General features: G+C 42.6%; 1 protein-coding gene across 7 annotated transcripts in view; it reads right to left on the bottom strand.

Annotated features, from left to right (window-relative positions):
- LOC121490128 overlaps window positions 1–21900 on the bottom strand; it is a 157840-nt gene that overhangs the window by 43920 nt on the left and 92020 nt on the right. For 6 of the 7 annotated variants that reach the window (XR_005987516.1, XM_041753824.1, XM_041753826.1 and 3 more), the window contains 6 exons: window positions 18720–18837; window positions 16127–16292; window positions 11388–11526; window positions 3514–3667; window positions 1319–1414; window positions 54–209 (listed from right to left, as the gene is read on the bottom strand). Coding sequence is in view for 6 of the 7 variants with exons in the window: in XM_041753824.1 (XP_041609758.1) it covers window positions 54–209; window positions 1319–1414; window positions 3514–3667; window positions 11388–11526; window positions 16127–16292; window positions 18720–18837 (829 nt within the window). In the remaining variant the exon portion in view is untranslated. The remainder of the gene's footprint in view (window positions 1–53; window positions 210–1318; window positions 1415–3513; window positions 3668–11387; window positions 11527–16126; window positions 16293–18719; window positions 18838–21900) is intronic. The other variant, XM_041753800.1, reaches the window with a different exon arrangement.

Below are 21900 nucleotides of genomic sequence, written 5' to 3' on the forward strand. Positions count from 1 at the left end.
CCTTTAGTACAATACAGCATTGGCTGGTTATGTGGCCTGTTCACCAAGAGTACCTGAGTGTTTTTGTCCAGTGTGGCTTGCTGTCTGGAGGGATCCTCCAGGATCATATGATAGCTGCTCAGAAGTACATCTTCCAAAAGCAGTTGCATGCCCACCAGCTCTCCATGAGCCACCTTGAGGTCACGGTCACTCAGCCTACAGAGGCACAGCTAAAAACAAAAACGAACAACACACTCATTTTGAAGATTTCTTTGTATCCCTTTTACATGATTTTGGGGAGAAAACCATGGATAATTATGTTTACAAGCCCTGCCTTCTCAACTATTAGAAAATCCATAAAAATCAGAGCAACAATTTCTAGCTCAAAGTCCTCCTTGAACATCTTAGACTTTTGGCTTTGTATGGAAGTCAAGTCTCCCAGCACTTTACAGTGGCAGCTGTACATGGTAAATGTATAGTATGGTATCAATTTTTCTTTAAAAGTACAGATGTAAGAACACCTGGGTGGCTCAGTGGTTGAGCATGTGCCTTTGGCTCAGGTCGTGATCCCTGGGATCAAGTCCTGCATCAGGCTTCTGGCAGGGAGCCTGCTTCTCCCTCTGCCTATATCTCTGCCTCTGTGTGTCTGTCATGAATAAATAAATAAAGTATTTTTAAAAATCCAAACTGACTTAATATTGAACATAAGCAAAAGCAAACGGCATAGTTCCCATCACCTAGCCCCAAGAACCATCAACCTATAGCCAGTCCTGCACCTATGTCTATCACTTCCCACTTCCATATTATTTTGAAGCAAATTTATGACTAATTTTCATGTTGTTCTTAATACTTTTCTATATTTTCTATTTTTAAAAATGAGAACACAATGATACTTGCTTAGGGAATCAGGGGAAACAAATAATCCAAAGAAATTCTCCTTATGAATTGTGCTTAATGGGTTCTCTTCCTACCACTGTTCACAGGCAGGCCAGGGTCCTGGTCACACCGCCCGCACCCTCCCCACCCCCGCCCCGAGCTTCCAGCCTAGGTGTTTCTCTAAGAGGCTCAGAGAGTGATTGGAGATGGATTGCCATCTTCCCAGATCATTACTGGCCATGGAAATTGCAGCTGACGCCACGAAAGAGGCCCATACTTGGTAAGAGCATGATTCTCTTCCGTCATAAGAAAGCATGACTCACCTTGTAGCACTGGGTTTACAGCTTCATAATCAAACACCTCTGCTTATCTCATAAATTATTTACCACTGACCTATGGACCCAATGACGCCTGTTTTGCAGTCTTCATTCAGTTCCGTGACAAGTGGGAAGACCTATCCTACCTGCATATTGTATTCTAGGGTATCTGGGCTGTTACTCATAACCGGAAACAGTCCTCCATCTTCCAGAAATGCTCTCCAAGGGAATAGCATAGATGCCTAAAAGAACCAAATAAGAAACACAATAATGCTATACTGTGTCCATAAATAATAAACATCTTATATGAACAGGATTTCTGTGTCTGTACTCCAAAACACCATGAGATGATTTATTTACTATGTAGACATAGTTCTTGATAGAAAATCTCTGATGATATAGAAGAGAGAGTAATAATTTTTTTCTTTTTTTTTTTTTCAGGATCTGGCTAAACATACAAGGGTACTTAAGATTTCAGTTTACTGGCCAGCACCAATGTTTGGAAGTTCCAGGATACTATAACAGTGGGACACACTTATGATCAACAAAAGTAAACTCACTCAAATGTTCTCAATATTAAGAATTTTAAAATGCTTTCCTTCATCACCGTTGTACTCCAGTTGTAGGTAACAACTCAAAGCCAATGCCACAACATTAACATGTGGGCCTCTGCTTTCTCCATATCACTGTCCAATAGCTAAGCCGTCCCCTACTACTTATGGCACCACATGCAGCCCTGGGCATGGTAGGCCTGTCCATCTGACCCCATTCTACTCTTGCAGACTTGGTACTGATTTCAAACAATTCCCAGAGTTGGAGTTGGTTCAGGTAGCAGGAAGCCAGGACACTTGCATCTACCTAATCTGAGGCAACATGCAAAGGCAGTAGGGATAGGTCCAATTCCTGTCTTCTGGGACTAAATGAGGGTCAAGTCTTGGGATAAGAGTAACTGTCTTATTGCTAGGGAAGGTAAGAGTGTGGGACTTACAGGGGGTTGATATTGGTATTACTTGGCTTAGCTTTGTAACGTAAAAATCAATATCAACCCCCTGTAAGTCCCACACTCTTACCTTCCAAGACTTGACCCTCATAGCTGGAGCTATTGAAGTCGGAAGACCTGGGTTTATAAGGTGGTTTTAAATATATGTCCTTAACTTCTTTGATACTCTTTCCATTAAGAGGGGAATTTAAGTCTTCTCCCCTTGAGTGTGGACAAAAATTAGTAACCCACCTCTAGTGAATAAAATATGGCAAAATATGGGCTGCCTGAGTGGCTCAGTGGTTTAGCGCCGCTTTCAGCCCAGGGCCTGGTCCTGAAGACGTGGGATCGAGTCCCACGTCAGGTTCCCTGTATGGGGCCTGCTTCTCCCTCTGCCTCTCTCTCTCTGTCTCTCATGAATAAATAAGTAAAATCTTAAAAAATAAAAAAATAAAATATGGCAAAAATGTTGGGATGTCACTTCTGAAATTGGGTAATAAAAAGACTATGACTTCCACCTTGGGTTCTGTCTTTTGTTGTCTCTTGAATTGTTTGCCCTGGAGGAATCCATCTGTCATGTTGTGAGGAAGCCCTGTGGAGAAGCTCACATGAATGAGCTCGGAAGTGGATATTCTGATGCCAACCATCAGCCCTGTGAGTGGGCTTGGAAGCAGATTCATCTCCTTGAGATGACTACAACCTGGGCCAGTACCTTGACTGGAGACTAATGAGAGATCTACACAACTAGCCAGGACTACACAATATACTCTTCCCAGATTCCTGAGCCTCAGAAATTATATGAGATGATGAATATTTATTGTTTTAATCTGCTAAATTTTGGGGTAATTTGTTATACGGCCATAGATAATCAATAGAATTTATGATCTAGTGCTGCCATGACTGCCCAGCAGTCTGATGTCTGGCCTGCCAGAACCTTAAGCTTTTAGTTATGGAAGGTGGGTAATACTGTTGGTACCCAGGAGCAATAATAGTTGCCAGGATAACATTTGATAACGCCTGTTGTAATCCTGGCTCTTCAAAACTCAGATGCTGGCCTTAATTTATGTAGTATAGTTGCTGTCATTATTATTTATCAAATAGAAAAGATCAACTGTTGGTTTTGCCACCAGCTGTGAGCTATGGTTTCAATTTTCCTGTTGAGTAGTTTGGAGGCAGAAGACTCTGACTATGAATAACAGAGCCCAGGCTGCTCTCCCGTGTCAATGAAGGGGAGCCAAGCAAGGCTAAAGAGCACTAGAGCATGGAGAGCCCCTACAAAATTTAAACCAAATGGAAACAAAGTACCCAAATCCTCGATGTACAACACACCATTTATAGGTATAAAAATACCTCTCAACATACCTGGAGGCTCTGTGGATCTAGCGGCTGGGGCAGGCTGAGCTGTGAAGCAAAAATGCTCTTCACAAGAGAATTGCTCAGAGGTGGCAATCCGTGATACATGCCATCTGTGACAGACTGGTAGGCAGAAGCATTTCCAGCTGCCAAAAATGTTCTTCTACCAAAACACGGAGGGAAAGAAAAGCAGTTATTTATGCTTCTAAAGCTCAAAATTTTCTTCAAAGTTACTGCAGCAGGATAACATTTTGAGATATACATAGGTTTCTTTCTCAATGACCTCATCCCTCACCCCTCTTTCTTTACACATCACCCTTTACTCACAAGTCACAGCCCTCAAGGGAAAAGTAGATATACTCTAGACTAGCACTGTCCAATAGAACTCTATGCAATGTGGAAATGTTCTAAGTTTGACTGTCTTCTATGGTAACCACTAGCCACATGTGGCTGTTGAGCACTTGAAATGTGGCTACTGTGACTGAGGAGTTGAATTTTAAATTTTATGTCAACTAAGTCAATCTTAATTAAGGTTTTGAATTAAATAGTCACATAGGACTACTATATTGGGCAGTTCCGCTGTAGCTCTAGAACAAAGATATGGATTATTTGTTGAATTGATTATTTTAAGACTAATAGCAGAGGCAATTCTTGATATGTAAAACCAAATTTTAAGCTAAATAAGAAAATTTGGGGGTTTGACAGAGGAAGCTTTTTGTTTTGTTTTGACAAAAACTTGGTTTTTCGTATCAAGAACCAAAAATCCTGAAGACTAGTGCATGAAATTAATACTATAAGTCGTAGAGAAGGAAGTATGCATGATAAATTACAATGACCTTTTTTTTGCCCAAAAGGAAATAAGAGTTTAGTAAGCAAGGAAAGACTGTTTCTAGAACGTAGATCTAGTGGATACCGAAGAAAAGATGCTGACATGGGATACACTGAGGAGAGGCTATCCTGAAACAGAGGGGACCTTATGCCTGCATTTTCCATGGGCTTAGGCCAAGTCTTGCATAAAGCAGACACCAAAAAAAAAAAAAAAAAGGAGATTAGATGTAACTGAGGGACATACTAGCACCGAGGGAAATGAGGCAGGCTCCCAGAGACTAGCAGGTAATTAGAGCATTGGGGAAGGACTCAGGGAGTGCTTACGCCTCCACAAGAGAGTGTCTGTATGGGGTGCTGGGCATCAGGCCAGTAAGAAGAGATCTGGGGTTGGACCAGATAAACCACAATGGATAGGTGAGGTAATCGCTCCTCCTCAATTGCTAGGATGATTTATAAGGACCCCCAGGAACTTACATCATCTCTCTGAGAGGAATGAAGGAGAAGAAAAGTGTGCTGTAAAGCCTAAAATTAAGGTCCAATATTATCTGGTAAAATCAGGAGGGCCCTGAATGACTTAATTACAAGTTCCCCTCTCTACTCTGTTCCCACAGATAAGGTCTTCTAGTCCAATGACCTTCCTTATCAAAGGGACCAAGTATAATCCCTGCTATACCTGAGTAGTGGTTTCAGTTCCCTGCCAGACCACAAAAGCATTCAAATGAACCAATCACATTCTCCTGCAGAAATGAGGGGACATCACACTGTCTTGATACTACAAAGCCTGTCTCCATGGTTCCTGGCCGTTCACTCCGTTCCCAAGTGTAACTCCTCTGAGGCCCTGCGTTGCTTGCACTGTCCACTTCCCTGGGCTGTGAGTATATGTGACTAGTAAACTGCCATTGATCTCACCTATCCAGTATCCGATGTCATGTGTTTGACCATCCCCATAACCCTAGAGCAGAATCCTTCCCTTACCAACAGGGTGAATAGGAGATAACTAAAACAAAGGGAGCCAGGGATTAATTAATCTTTAATTAATTAATTTTAAACCTGAAACTGACCACTTTGAAGCTCTACGTTTGGCTGAATGACATGGAATTCGAAAGTTATCTTTCAGCCATCAGCAGAAGGGGCTTATAAACTTCAGTTCAAAGACAGATAAAGGGAGCTCTGTATTTTTATATCAAACCATTGTACTAGGGCAAAAATCACACTACCTTTCACATTTTGATGAGAATTAACAAGAGATCGTTGAATGTTATTTTATACTGAGAGACTAGATAAAATAATTGATTTATCCGGAGAGTTCAAGGATGGGGACTGGAGTTGCTTCAATGAGAACATTTTATCCTGTTCTTCACATCATTCACATGTTTTCTAATGATTCTCGGTGGGCGCTGCTAGGGACCCATCATTCACTTGACCCCTGTGACAGTGATGCATCAAGCACCTATTATGTACAAAGCAACGTGCAGGAACTGTCCAAACTACAGCAATGGGTTTGACCTCCCAGCCCAATATGAGCCCAGGGAGGCAGAGTTCATTATCCAGCTGCTTCTGACCATCCTCTAAACTCCCATGGTACTTTCTATGCTCATACCTTTGTATAGATTGTATGGATCTTCTTAAAACAATGGTACCAAAAAAGCAGAATATTCTAACAGAAACGTTTATTTTCAGCCCAAATTAGGAGCACAGAAGCCCAGGATCCCATCCAACCTCTCCCTGGTTGGTTCCTTTCATATCCTTCCTGCTCTTCTCTCCCATCAATCCATAGAATGATTTCTCTTTCTCTCAGCCTCTGGGTCTAGCTTTGTTCTCATCCGACTTGTTCAATCTTTGACTGTAGTGCTTATATTTTTAAAATTTGTTTTGTTTATTATGGATGTTTTGACATCTTTTTAAAAAACCTTTCTGTCTAAGCAAGAGACCGCCCTTCCTGGGGCCAGCCAGTTCTTAGAGATAGCAAAGGACTCAGCAGGAAGCATGGCTTTGATATGCAAACCAACCAATCCAAAGCCATACCTCTTGTATCTGACCCTTGGGTCTATGGAGGCAATTCCTCTGCTGTATTCATCCCAGGACTAGTCAACAGACAGCTAGAGACTACCTCTACAGCCCAAAGCCAACTGGAATTATTCAACCCAGCAGATCTTACACTGTTCACCCTGCCCTCCCTTGCCTTTCCAGGCTCTGGCCTCAGCACTCTCCTTGTTCCTGACCCACACAGATGCTTTCCCATGTGGCTCCGTGAGTCATGCCATACATCCTGTTTCTAGGACCTGTGAATATAATAAACTTTGTTTTTCCTGAGTCTTTTTTGTCCTCTTCTTGTGGCTATACCTGACTGACGATCACATAAAAGAACACAGAACACAGACGTGCTCTCCATCCTGGCAAGTTTGTATGGAACTTTGTAACTAAAGTGCCACAGACACACACAATTCCTGGCAGAGGTTTAGAGCCCCAGATACAGCTTCGTGTGCATCCTATGTCTATTAACTTATGGATGCTTGGAGACTATTCAGAAATATAATACATTCAGATGTAAATGTGGCAGCTAGTCTAAGCTACAGAATCAGAAAATATGATATACTCTCTAGAGAGACCAGACTCGAACTACGGGCACCACTACCGACCAAATCATTGGTTCTTCTTTTCCCCACTTTAGTCAATTCCTCATCTAGCTCACTGTCCTTTGCAGGACTCGTCCCCCTCCTAGCAATAGAACTGTTTCTAATGCTATGTGAAAAAAGGGGCCTCAAGATAACACCCAATATTTTTAGCACCAGATCCTCTTTATTTCCTCCCTCTCCATAGACCCCATATTTTGGAAGATTTTTTTTCTACCAAACATCCATGAAGTATTCTCCTGACTTTAACTGGACGCCACATCAGCCTCCAGCCCAAGCTCGGTGCTGCAGGAAGAGATGAAGAAACATGATATAAAGGAAGAAACAGAGCTCTGGAGTCTGACAAACAAGATGAAAGTTCTGCTGCAACAAGCAGTGTGACCCTGAGCAAGTTATGCAACTTTTCTGAATCTTTATTTCCTCTTCTATAAAAAATGGAGAAAATGGTTTCTGTCCCACAGAGTTGGCACATGGTGGGAAGTCAATCGAAGTAAATTTCTTCTCTCCTTTATCTCGGTTCTTAGAATTCCAGTTAAAAAAAAAAAAAGAAAGAAACTTGACATTTTGCTTACATACTAAAGTTTTGGGCAAATGTGTCTTTTTCATCATGCCTTTTGAAATACGAAATCAGGTCACGGGTTCCTGTCACAACTCACTTGGACCCTTGTTTGGTAAACTCTGTCCTGTGTCTTCTGCGAGGGGAGGCCTCATCGGCACAGCTTGTTGGCAGCATTCAAGAATCAGGGAAACTCACGGAAATGAAAGTCTGGCTTGTTGCTTGTGTCAGGGTGCACCTGCCAACCGCCAGCTCCTAATAAAGTCAGGTCTGAGCAGCCTACTAAAATGCCAGAATAGATACATGGAATTCTCTAAACTGCTCTGCCACCCTCCAGCTGCCTTATTGTCAATGAACAGTCAAGGGTTTCCTACAACACCACTCATCTTGTGCGTGAGAGAGCTACCCATAGTATGATCCCAGGCAAGCTGCTTCAAATCACAGGGAGCAGGGAATTCATAGGGCACATGCTAAGTTTTTCCTGGATGCAAGGATATAAAAAAGAAAACAACAAAACAAAACAAGAACAAAAACTCCTGCAAGGTAGCCCTGAAGAGGCCAGGCAAAAGTTGTGGTTCTTCACTTCTTAGACACTGGAGACCAGGACTGTGGTCATAAGCCAGGCCCAAGCTCACAGGAGGTCTTCTCTGTATCTCTCAGAAATCCCCAGATAACCCTGCAGCACACTTTAATATCTCTGTGTTTGGAGACACTTAAGCTGGATGAGCATAAAAATAAATTTAAAAATGAAGGGAGAACCAACGAAAATTTAAGGACTGAGAAGTTGGTGAGGCTTTCTTTAGAGATCCCTTTCTGTACTCCCGGTTTGGGCTTGTTGCAAACATCACCGGTACCTTCAGGGTATCTCCTCAAGCTTCTCCTTTTTGCCCTAATCATTCCAAATGAACATCAGGAATACATTCAGACTAGTGGCATTTCTCATGCGATATGTTTTATTCTGTTCTACGGAGGTCCTTTATTTTTTTAATTTTTAAAAAAGATTTTACTTATTTATTCATGAGAGACACAGAGACACAGAGACACAGGCAGAGGGAGAAGCAGGCTCCACACAGGGAGCCCGACATGGGACTTGATCCCAGGTCTCCAGGATCAGGCCCTGGGCTGAAGGCGGTGCTAAACCGCTAAACCACCAGGGCTGCTCCATAGAGTTCCTTTAAAAGGGACTTTTTGTTTTGTTTTGCCTCCCTCCACTCCTGAATTACAAAGGAATTCAAGCCGTTAAATCTGGGGGTGGCAAACTTTTTCTTAAAGGGTCAGACAGTAAATAGTTTCAGCTTTGTGGATCTTATGGTCTCTGTTGCAGCCACTCAATTCTGTGTGAAAGCAGTCCAAGATAATCTAATCTATAATAAATGGGCATGACTATGTTCTAAAAACCTTCATTTATGGACACTAAAATTTGAATTCCTTATAACTTTCAGGTGTCACAGAATGCTACTCTTCTTTTGAAAAATTTTCCCCAACCAATTAAAGATGTAAAAGCCATCCTTAGCCCACAGCCATAAAAAAAAAAAAAAAAAAAATCAGTCAGGGGTCTATGACAGATGTTTGCCAAACAGGTTAGATTGATTAGAACCACTGTACCACCCATTTACTTTCAACACAATGATTACTTCACCTGAAATTAAAGATAAGCTCACTTCTCAGGCATTTCTTGTACCAGCTAGTGAAGAACTCCTGCAGGTTGGTGGACATGCCTAGAGGTGACAGGCCTGGGCAATGTGGTTCTAATGGTCTTGGAGGCCAATACCAATTTCCACCAGAAGCTTGGTAGAGGTCAGGTTGACGGACAGAGTGAAACTGTCATGCTTAGAAACTGCATCTAGGGTGCCTGGGTGGCTCAGTAGGTTAAGTGCCTGCCTTCAGCTCAGATCATGATCCCAGGGTCCTGGGCTGGAGCCTCATATTGGGCTCCCTGCTGAGCAGCCCGCTTCTCCTCCTCCTGTTCCCCCTGCTTGTGCTCTCTCTCTCTGTCAAATAAATAAATAAAAATCTTAAAAAGAAGAAGAGGAGGAAGAAGAAGAAGAGCCAGAAACATGCATCTATCCTGCAACCAGAGCGATCTATGGCTCATATAGTGGGAGCCAGATATTAAATGATTACAGGGCCACTACCTTGATGTCCTGGAGCTATATCCTTCCTCATAAAAAAGGGAACCCCTTTCTAGATAGAAGCATGCTGCTCTCATTCCAGTAAAAGTTCAGTTCATCCTTTTCAAATTCTGGAGAAGCCTTCAGTTAACATAAGCAAAAAAAGTTCCCTGGAGTAAACAGTCATATTTGCTCAGAGTTGGTGAACTTTGGGGAAGGATGAGGGAACTTCCCCCTACTTCCTTTCTCTTGATTATCTAAGGACTTTTCCTTATTTGCAGGTTTAGCACTAAAATCATCAAGGGGGATGACATTTATCTTTTCACTTCTCTTTCCTGCCTTCTCTCCAGAGTCTATTTTTCTCTCCATACTGCTGTCTGGCATCCATCCTAGTTCTCAGGCTTGGGAGTCAAATGCACCTAGGTTCTAGTTCTAGTCTGCCACTTACTAACTGTGTGATTCCAAATACATACACACTCTGAAGAGCCCCAGAGGAAAAAGGCTAGAGGAAATGTGATGAATAAGGGACTCATGGAGATATACTGTCCCAGGTGGTTCCCTCTAAAGTCTTTTGAAAGATATACTGAATATACTGAAACCAGACATAGAACACAGCGCCTCCATTCCTGCAGACTGTGCCAGGACAAAGAAAGGCCCCTCAAAGCAATTCCTAGGGGAAGCAGACTAGTTCCCCCTGGGAGAGTCCTGCATACCCAGAATCCAAAAAGAATTTCTGGGGTACAGTTCTATTTCTTCATCCTATGTAAATTCTTTACAAATCTGACTCGGGAGTTTCAGAATCAGAGGCCTAATGAATGGTCCTCCTGACAATTAGAGTCTTTATATCCTACCCACTTGACTAATCTATAGCTCAGAAAGCTGCTTGTCAATAAAAAGAAAATGAATTAGTCTAATTTTTTTGTTCTGCTGAATTGATTTGAATCCAGAGATCCCTGATGCTCAGAGTAAAGAAAATCTGGAATAGAAAGAGAAAATATAGTTCAGTTTCCATTCTCTATAGATGCCCATGCTAATGGTGGAATGCAGTTACAACCCACAGGTAAGCGCACAGCCTCCTGAGGTCCTCCTCATTGGCTAAATAGTTACCCTGGGAATTAATCAAAGCAACTTAATTGATTTTGACAATTTAAGAACAAGCAGAGACCCTCAGGCCTGACCTCTTCCCTTTCCATACAAAACTTATTATTTATCCTAGAAACAGGGTGACTCTCAATCCAAACTAATTTTCTCATCAGTCATGATTAATGAACTAAATAGACCTTCTTTTTTGTATGCAGAGTAGTTAATACCCACAATTTATTTATCTGAATTTATAAATTTAACTCAGCCAATTCCACTGGCTTCACAGTGAAATTGTGAAGTGCAGTGAAAATTCTTCTAATTAAGGGCTGGAAAAAAAAAATAAAACTCTTAGAATCATCTTCAGATTTATAAAAAATATGATTCCCAATTAAACAACCTTGAAAACATTGAAAACAGCAATTGTTGTGCAAACTAACCTATTTAAATCCCATTTAATAAAATCAAGAATATGATAATCCAAAACGAACACATTCTACATGGACTGCCTGTGCAGCAGGATACATTTGGTAGCCACAGTGTTCTGGATCCGGTTGTGCCACTGACTATTTTAAACTTGTTATTTAATCCTGCCAAGAGTGACCTCCCACGATGGTCACTCAGAGGCACCTGCCCCATACAATTAACTGGAAGGATTCATTCTCCAGCCCTTACCGGATAAGGTGCCTCACTGCAGCATCAAACTGCAAAAATATAACCTCCCTACGAAGGAGGAGTGCCTGGGACACCTCGGTAGGGTCTTGGGGGCTCTGGAGGCTGTCAATCATTTTCTGTAGCTCTTGAAGCTCAGATCCTGGAAGATAGATGACATTTTAGTCAGATAGTGTGACCTAATGAGCCATCATTTCACCCCTGCAGCTGACTTTTTACCTAAATGTATTTCTTTTTGTTTGTGAGTATACTAATTATATGTTTTGCAAGATCAGCAAAGTCTTACGTTCTAGTGGCCAAGGACTGATTTATCTTTCCTTCCTACCTTCCTTCCTTCTTCCTTCCTCAATAAGATAAAAATTTGCTTTGCTTTTCAGCAGAATAAGAACATACTGTTGAATGAAAGTTTTAAATTTTACAAGGCTACAGCCTCTAGATTGAAAAAAAGAATCAAACAAATGGGAAAATATAGGTCTCAGAGATCTGTTAGGGGCTTAAAGTTATTATAGATGACAAACCAGCATTCATTCCTCAGAGTCGTGCCATACAAATCAACCTCTCTGTCATTGGCTCATGGATTAAAGAAGACTCAAGACTATCCAAGGCAAGCAAGAAATATGCACTCCTGTGTGTGTGCACACACGTGCACACATACACACACGGTCTTCTAGGAGATTCTCATCATTTTAGGAGTAGGTATGAGAGATCCTAAACAGACTTATTTTTTGGACCCTTACTGCAAAAGTGGGCCAGATATAACAGACTTATATGTGGTGGTGGTTGTTGTTGTTTTCTTATATGTGTTTTGAATGGAAATTTAAACTGGGGACATTTTGCAGCACTCAGTGCCAAGTTGAGGGAACTGGCCTGCATCTAGATGGCTGTAGTGTCCCCGTTATTGGCCCAGGAAGGGAGCTAGTCAGAATGGGAGAGGATAGCAAGAAAATGATGAGTCCTTACGGAGCACTGGTAGGGAAGTGGGGTGGGAGGCCACCCTTCCAGGGCTAAATAGAATGTCAGCTGATCTGAAATGTTCCTCAACTCCCACTGAGGACAGTGATAGCTTTCTACATCCCTGCTATGGGAAGAGGATTGTGGAAACTGATCGCTGGGCCTGATATGTAGCCCAAGGCAGAAGAGAAACGGGAGAGCTATGAGGCACTTCCAGAGTTTCTCTCTCAATAGCTTGTCCAGACTTGAGCAGCCTCCTCCCCTCTCTGGCCTGGTTTTGGATATCTTCCCACATGCACGGAAGGCAGAGGAATTGAGGGAATGGGGAAGCTGTCCATGAAAGCCTGACCAGGGCAGAATCAGGACTGAGAAGAGATGCTTATAATTGTAATATATACGTTTGGCTTTAGGAAAAGATGAGCAGTCCAGATTTCATATCCATCTGATGCTTTACATACAAGAAAAAAAGTGTTTTTTAGGTACTTGTCCAGCCCCTGAAAAATTGGATCCAATCATCAAAATTTTTATGACTTCTCTATAAATCTGATGGTCATATTATACTGAAAAGAAACTTCCACCAGAAGAGGAGTCATGTTAGGGTGAATTCTACAAGAATTTTAGGGGTGGGTGGGAGGAGGGGTTGTCAGTGAGCCTTGTTTGTTCAAGGCCTAGCATGATGGTCTGCAAGCGATGCATTTTGTCAGGCTAAGCAGCAACCAGTTGGGGAACGTTTAGAATCCTCCGCAATGACGATGAAAAAAGAAAATAAAGTTGCCCACACCCTGCGATGAAAGCTCTGTTAAATGTAAAGTGTGTTTGGACAAGGGCTAGAAGGCAGTAAAAACAAATAAGAATATCTCTCTTGTTACAGTGGCTGGTTGCAGATAATTTTTCTCTTTTCATTACTTCCATTATCGCTTATGTGTGTGCTGTGTGTGCCCCTTTACACTACGTCACTTCCCAGCAAAATTGTTCTGTGCTGATAGGTAGCAGAAACATTATCACCAAAACACAGATGTGGAGGTGAGGACCCGCCTTTCTTTGTTGTTTATGGATTTTAGGATCCTTATTTAGGTTTCCCTTTCTTAGTGGCATCAGGCTGCTGCTGGGTGGGAGGGAAGGTGGCAGGGAGGGCAGGGAAGGCAGTGGTGGTGGTGGGGTTGGAAGTAGACCCTCAGCCAGGAAACGTCGGGAAACATATGAGCCTTTCCCCAGGAGTGTCCCATATGGGAAATGAGAAAGAGAGAGAGAGAGAGGAATCACAATGGCCCTGTCTCACGTGAATACTCACAAGCCAGTACATTTTGTGCCTAGTTTGTCTCAAGAGTTCCTGAAAACCTAAGTTTAGTGGATAGTATCTGGGCTTTAATTGGCCTCCTAAACCTTTACCAGGAAATCACAGTGTAAACTCCCACGGGCTGATTACATCCTCTGCTGATCCAAAGGGAGTTGCTGGCTTTCAAGGAAGGAGAGGATTTGGCAGGGTCCATAGAGCTTGTGCTCAGTGTCGAGGAGCTGCTTCCTCGGTCAAGTGGGAGGACCAAAGCTGAAATCTGGAGTGTCCTCTTAAAGAATATTTTAAAGCATATAAGCCCACAAAAGTCATTTCGTCGAACTCCAAACAGCTTGGCAAGAGCTGAGAGGAGCTGGGCGAGGATAGGAAGAGACCATCTTCTCTGCTCACCTTACTTCTTGCCTCCTTCTGGGAAGCGGGCCAGCGACTGAGGAACCAAGGCCGTTTTTTTTTTTTTTTTTTAAAAGAGATGATTATCGTAGAGTGGGAATTTTTTTTTTTTTTTAAGTTCAGTTTGCTCTTTATCTATTTTCAGCAGAGTATGCAGAACTTTGCACATTCTCCCTGGAGCACAAATGTTTTCACTGGCAACAGGACAAGTGCATGTTTCTAATTGCACACCTTGGAAAGCCCGGGCCCCACATACTTCAAGGGTTTCTGGTTCAGAGGCATAGAAATAGTAAGAAACTGATTCCCTTCATCTGGAAGGAAATCATTGTCCTCGACAATTCATCCTCACTTGCTACTGTTCCTCAGTGTCGCACTGGTAGGTGGTTCACCCTTCTCTGGACTCGCCATGTGCCATGTGGCCCATCACCTTTGCCGTGTCCTTTCCTGTCTTACCCAGACCATCCCTCCTAGTTCTCTCATTGATTCAAGTGAGGGCAAGTATCCCCAGATCACCGTCCCTGCATGCTGTCCTCCCAGCTGCCGTAGGAGCTCCTATGTGGGGTCTTCCTTTGGAAAGTTGCCTTTGGCTCTATCTTGGCTTCTATCTCATCTCCATGTGACACTTGTCTCCTGGTCTCAGGGACAGGGAAAAGGCTCTAAGTGTGCTTTGGAACTTCTCTACTCTCTTGATTCTTACACTGAGGATGTGCTAGTAGTTTTGAGATCTCGGTAGTCTGGGACAATTCTGCATTTTCTACTAAGTCCGCACCAATCCAGCCCTTCTTCAGGATGCCCCTCCTCAGAGACAGAGAACCATCTTCCTCCGGGACTGCCACTCATTCCCTTCCCTAGGTCTCCCAGCTGAACATTTACAGATTTCTTCAGTGCTCAGTAGCACCCTGAAAATCTACCAGCAAACCAGTGCGGGTCTCCCATAGACATCTTTATGCACTGGCCAGAGGGGAACCTGCTTGAAGACTGCATTTTATTATTTTTTTTTAGCAGTACCATTTATTTTTTTTAATTTTTATTTATTTATGATAGTCACACAGAGAGAGAGAGAGAGGCAGAGACATAGGCAGAGGGAGAAGCAGGCTCCATGCACCGGGAGCCCGACGTGGGATTCGATCCCGGGTCTCCAGGATCGCGCCCTGGGTCAAAGGCAGGCGCTAAACCCCTGCGCCACCCAGGGATCCCGACTGCTAGGTTTAAATAGGCATATTATTATCTCATTCCATCGGCTCTTCTCATCCTTTAAAATCTTTGGCTACTCTGTTATAATATATTGTGATTAATGAATAATTAAATGACTAATGTTATCATTTGGCTGCAAGTCAAATTATTAAAATAATGAGATTAGTTTCCCTACTTTTGACCAACTCAGCTTACTAAGCATTTCAGTCTTTACCTTGTGCGTTTTTCTTAGAATTTAGTGCTTCGTTGCGGTTTATGGTTTAACACTTGGTAGATAAAACTGAAGCTTCAGTCATTCTTACTTTAGGACCATCAGGCTACTCTTAGCTAATGGAGGACTGTGTGCAAAAATTCTTGACAATAAATGCTTGGCTCTGACCTTGCCATATTAGCTCACATAGGCCAAAAAGGGAATGAAAGAAAATGAGTGTGTAGTAGGGGCATGCACATTCTTATAGAAATTTTAGAGACATTTTAACCCACAGAGCATCTCCATGAAACAGGTATTATCACCTCCATTTTATAGATGGAGAGATACCCAGAGAGTAAAGTGTCCAGCTTCCAGTAACCAATTGGTAGATATGGGGTAAAAAAAGCTTTACTTTTTTTAGGCTTGCCCACTCCTAGCTTGCTTTACTTTGTGTTCTAACCTGTAAATATGGAGTTAATTATTTAGAAAAAAATATTTTAGTTCTATCTTTCTGAGTTTTAAGATCTTCATATTAATTAACTAAATGGAGTGGAGGGAAATCTTTTCACAATGTATGTGTATATCATTTCATGACATTTTACACTTTAAAAAGCTTACAATTTTATTTGCCAATTATACTTCAGTGAAGTTGGGGGAAGAAAAGAGCTTCACAGAATTTGAAGTGAATATTGAAGGTGATCTGAGTCACCTCTAAACACTTACCAATGCCTTCAATTCCTCCCCAGTCACCTTTCAGTAGGTGAGCACTTAGAGGAAATTCAAAACATGTTGGGCAATTTCCAAGTTTAGCAAAACTGAAAAGGTAGGCCACAATGTCATGGAGAGGAGCCATCAGCTGTAGAGTTAGCTGTAAGGCTTGAAAAGCTGCCTATGGGTAAAATCAACACAAAGAAATTTTAAGAGGTTTTAAAGACATGTATAAAAAGATATGAGCATCGATTAGGAATAGTATCTTTAAACAAAAATATTAAACATTTTCATAATATAGGATAATAATCACAGGATAATATCTGAAAAACAGAACAACAAACCTATTCATCAACCAGATTACATGCCTTTGGAGAAGGTAACTCAAGGAGTGAGGGGTTTAAAACAATATGTTTCTCTTTGTTTAAAGCCATTGGTGACCATAAACACAGCAAAATGCGTTTGTATGACCACTGATGTATTACAAGGGTCACAGATAAACTCCTAGCAGGAACCCATTTTCAGACAACATTGCCCTGAGGGAATACCTGTGAGCAAAGCAAAGATATTGATCAACGTGGTTCAAACACACAACTTAAAAAATCAAACACTGGATCTTAAATATTAATGTTCAAGTGAAGGAAAAGTGGAAAATTATGATCCAACTGAAAGAAGGTAGTATTCTTACATATATATTTTAAAACACCTAAAATTCTTCAATGAAAGATTAATTATTTTTAATTATTTGAGGAAATTCTATGCTGCTTTCCATAATGGCTGCCCCAACTTACATCCCCATCCACAGTGCACAAGAATTCCCTTTTCTTCACATCCGTGCCAATATTGCTGCCTCTTGTCATTTTGACAATAGCCATCCTAACAGGTATGGGGAGCTCTCTCATTGTGGTTTTGATTTGCATCTCTCTGAGGCTTAGCAATGTTGAGCATCTTTTCATGTACCTGTTGGCCATCTGGTTGTCTTCTTTGGAGAAATGTTTATACATGCCTTTGCCCATTTTAAAATCAGATTTTATTGTTGTTGTTGAGTTATAGACGTTCCTTACATATTTCAGGTATTACCCCCTTATCAGATACGTGGTTTGCAAATATTTTTCCCATTCTGTAAGTTGCCTTTTCATTTTGTTGATGGTTTTCTTTGTTGAGCAGAAGCTTTTTAGTTTGATGTGGCCCCACTTACTTATTTTTGCTTTTGTTGCCTATGCTTTTCATTTTATATCCAAAAAATTATCATCCAGACCAATGTCAAGGAGCTTTTCTCATTTTCCTCTGAGAGTTTTCCAGTTTCCAGTGTTACATTTAGTCTCTAATTCACTCCAATTTAATATTTGTGAGAAGTGAAAGATAGCAGTCCAGTGTCATTCTTTTGCATGTAGAACTACCATATGATCCTCCCACTTCTGGGTACATATCCAAAATCAGTATCCCAAAGAGATTATCTACACTCTTACGTCTATTCATTACTCACAATAGCCGAGCTACGGAAACAGTCGGAGTGTCCAGTGGATAAATGGAGAAAAAAATGTGAAACACACACACACACAGAGGAATATTATTCAGACATTAAAAAAAGAAAACCCTGCCATTTGCAATAACATGGATGAACCTGGAGAATATTATGCTAAGTAAAACAACCAGCTAGGGAGAGACACATACCGTACAATCTCACATGTGTAATCTAAAAAACAAATAAAATGTCGAACTCATAGAAAGACGGGTACCAAGGGGTGGGAAACGGATAGATGTTGGTCAAAGGGTGCAAATTTTCAGTTACCAGATGAATAGATTCTAATGCACAGCATGGTGCCTACAGTTAATGATAATGTATTGGATAATTGGAATTTGCTAGGGGAGTAGGTAAGTGTTCCTACCACACACAAAAGAAGGTGACTATGTGGGGTGATAGATATGTTAATCAATTTAATTGGGGTAATCATTTCATAATGTACACATATGTTAAATCATATTGTACACTTCAAATATATACATTTATTTCTTACATCTCAATAAAACTGGGGCAGGGGAAAAAAGGGTAAGAAATCTAGGTTGTTAAACAGGTCTTCATCCAACAAAGAAAAATCAGAATGTTCCCGAATTGCCATTTTTCAACACTGCACTTTACTTAGAAAATACTTATTTGAGTGCTCTGTGTATTTCTAGGTCTACTCTTTTTTTTTTTTTTTTTTAATGGTTAACAATGTTATACTCTCACAGCAAGTTAGGTACAGAGAGCAACCCCTGAAAAAACAGGCTGATTACTAGGATTGTGATCTCAACTTGTCATTAAGCTTCAGGGCATCAGGGTGGGGTTCTCGGGAAGGGCTTGGGAGGAAATTGAGGATTAATAAGGAATGTGGGGAGCTCGAATTAGTGTTCATTAGTGACTAGGGAGAAACAGAACTCGGGAAATAACGAGGCCCAGGAGAAATGATTATAAAGCAGGCAAAAAGTACGGGGAGCTGTGTGAAGATTCCAGTTCTTATTTAGCTCTGGAAAAAACAAGAGATGTTCTCTGGAATGGATACTATCAACCAGGAGACCTAAAACTCCAGCCAGTTTTCATTCTGGCACACATAAAAAAAATACAAACCTTTTCTGGCAGAGTTTTGAACATAACCAGCACTTCAGAAGGATGGGGAATGAACCATAAATTGAGGAAGACTTTCCCGTCGGCAGACAGCAGACACCGTGGCCGGGGCTGAAACGTCCTGCAGCATTAGAAGAGACTGTGGGTAGGCACAGCGTTTCTCTTTAAGAAAGAGGCGCCCCAAGTGAACTATTTATAACCACCGCCTGCAGCCACAGCAACAGCAGGGCTGTGGTGACACCCGAGCAGGCCCAGCGTCCAAGCCTGGGCCTGCAGGCCTCCTTGTCAGGCCGCGCACAGGTGGCCCCGGTTATAAATAACCCTGGAGAAAAGCAGTGAGGCCACTTTTAGCCTCAGCCTGGGGTTGGAGGAAGCAGGGGCTTGCAGGGAGGGAGGGAGAGGTGTGGTAAGAAAGCAAAGAGACAACGGAATCAGGCGGCTCGCACCATTCTGGGGGTTACGTATTTTCTCACTTATTTCTTATGACCTTAGACCAGACCTGTTCTGTCATTTCACAGATGAGGAAATTGAGGCCCTATGAGATCTGCCCCATGAGCCTGCCCAGCTCCTAAGAGACGAAGTTGATACATGCAGATCTGTCCAGTTCTAGAATCCAAGCTCTAGGGACCAGACTCTATTTTCCTTCCTCCCCTATCCATGTTTTTTGCCAGGTTCTCCAGACTCTGGCCCTCTTTCAACTTCCTTCTCCTCACTGCCCTCCTCTTCCTCCGAATACAGTATGATTTCTTAGGGGGGCACGATAGCTGTCTCTTTGGTGTAGGTTTACAGACAGACACATAATCCATGTATGTCTGGTTTAAGAATTCACACAGCCCAGGTACCGACCACCTGGCCTGAGTGGCACAATGTCCCCAGCTCCTCTGAAGCCTGACATGTGCCTCCCTGGTGGCCCTCGGAGAAACCACCATCTGAATTTCACACTCATCACTGTTGGTTTTTCTCTGTAGTTTTACCACAAGTGATAAACCATGAAAAGATTATTTTGTTGGGTTTTTCCTGTTTTTGACCTTCACACCAATGGAAGCTCATGGTCTTTCTAGTACACTCATTGGGGAAGGTGGCATCTTGACCTGGCTTCTCTATCACCTCAGGAATGGGGTGGCCCACTGCAACGGAGGGTGGGGTGAGGGGGCTGCTTTCCTTGAATGGATTTGATGCCTTTACGTCTAATTGTGCTCATCTGGTGTGAAAATGGCGCTATGTGCAGTTAATGGGTGTGGATTCTGGCATCGGAGGACCCTGTTTTGAGACCCACTTCCATCCCCCACCGCTGTGTGGCCTTGGATGCATCTGAGTCCTTTCATACATAAAATGAGGATAATGCTTCCTAAGTCACAGGATTGGTGTAAGCAATAACTTTTTAAAAGAGCACTAAGCACGTGAAAAGTATTCTATAAATTGTGAGGTGCTATACATAGCTTGTTATTAGGGGTGCCTGGTTGGCTCAGCGGTTGGCCGCCTGCCTTTGGCCCAGGGCATGATCCTGGGGTCCCGGGATTGACTCTCACATCGGGCTCCCTGCATGGAGCCTGCTTCTCCCTGTACCTGTGTCTCTGCCTCTCTCTGTATGTCTCATGAATAAATAAATAAAATCTTTAAAAAACAAAACAAAAAAACCAAAGCTTGTTATTAGAATGCTAAGGTGAGGGTATCTAGCAGAGTGGCCAAGGGTGGGTGGAGGGCAAGGGATGCCTGTGGCCCAGTAGAGAGGCATGTAAGTACCCTCAAGGGGAGAGGACGTGTGTGGGGGTACTTGTTAACAAGTGGGAACCTGACACACTAATGAGAGCACATCCTAAAACAGGGTTATAGGGACGGGCTAGAGACAAGTGCCACCTCAGGCCAGTCTCGGTTATGCTGGACAAGGCAGGCCTTGCAGGCAGAGACACAGACAGTGGAAGGAGGTGTGCAGTGGGTATGGAGCCCTCACCCTCACATCAACCCCTGCCCAGGGCACCTGGGGTCCACCTCAGCCCTCAGCTCTGCTCTTCCCACTCTGCCCCTAGTCCTGGACAGTTGTGTTCACTCTTCTGGTTGCAAAGGCCATCTATTCGCCAGTGACACCTGAATCCACATGTGTACGCCTGGTCCCCTCCACAGCTCCAGACTCCCAACCTGCTTCCTCTTGGCTGGTAGATGATCTGAAAAGATCATCTCAATGGAACAAGGCAAGAACTGAACTCCTTATTCTCTTCCACCCCAATCCTGTGGCTGCTCTGTGTTCAAAAGAACCACAAACCCCTGTCCCTAAAATCCGGAAATCAGGGAGTCATTTTTAGAGCCTCCCTTCTCCTTTTCTCTCCAGGTCCTACTCATCCCACTATCCTCTCATACCTGTACCCAGTTTTCATTCCCACTTCCACTGTCCATAGCAAGGACTCTGGGTGGGAGGGTCCCGTCTCACCTTCCGGAGAGGGGCACTTTGGACGTCACAGGGGTATTTTTTGACTCTTGTTATTGTTTCTGGGTCTCTGGGAGAGATTCAGGTGACCCTTTCCACTTATTAAGTAAAATGTAATTCATTTTAACTGAGGGCTGAATGTTTTGAATATCAAACATTCTGAGCATGAGACTTTTTAAATCATTAAAACTTTACATGAAGTAAATCATTGGCCTGAAAGCTACCTTTCAAGTCTCAGGTTTTTTTAATCAGGTAATTTGAAGCTCGGGAACAAAGGATGGTGTTAGATTGGAGAATTTCCTTTATGTCAGCAACCACAAAGTCAGACTACCCTGTCCTGGAGCAGATCAAAGCCAGTGTAATCCAGTCTTATCTCTATTGTTCAATTCACGATCTCCAAAGGTGCCCCAAAGAAACATCAAATATCAACAATAAAAAGTCACCAGGCCTGTGGCTGAGCACATGAGGTTGCAGACCAAGGGGCTGGCAACAGCAGCGTGGTGGAACCAGTCCTTGGCCTTGGAGAAGCACATATATCCCTGGAACCTTCTACCAAGGGTTATCCTTTATTTCTCATCCATTCATTCCTTCCATTTCCACCCCTGCCTGCAGCAAGCAGCCATCTGCTGGGGAAGGACAGAGAGAGTAGCAGAAAGCTCTAGGTGCAAAGCGCAGGAGTATAGCCCAGTTCTCAGCCCTACAAGGAGGATTCCTCCGCTCTCCTTGTGGATGGCCCGTCAACTCCCAAGGCTGTCAGTTCCT

Source organism: Vulpes lagopus, chromosome 1, assembly GCF_018345385.1.
Source record: "Vulpes lagopus strain Blue_001 chromosome 1, ASM1834538v1, whole genome shotgun sequence".
Lineage (NCBI taxonomy): Eukaryota > Metazoa > Chordata > Mammalia > Carnivora > Canidae > Vulpes > Vulpes lagopus.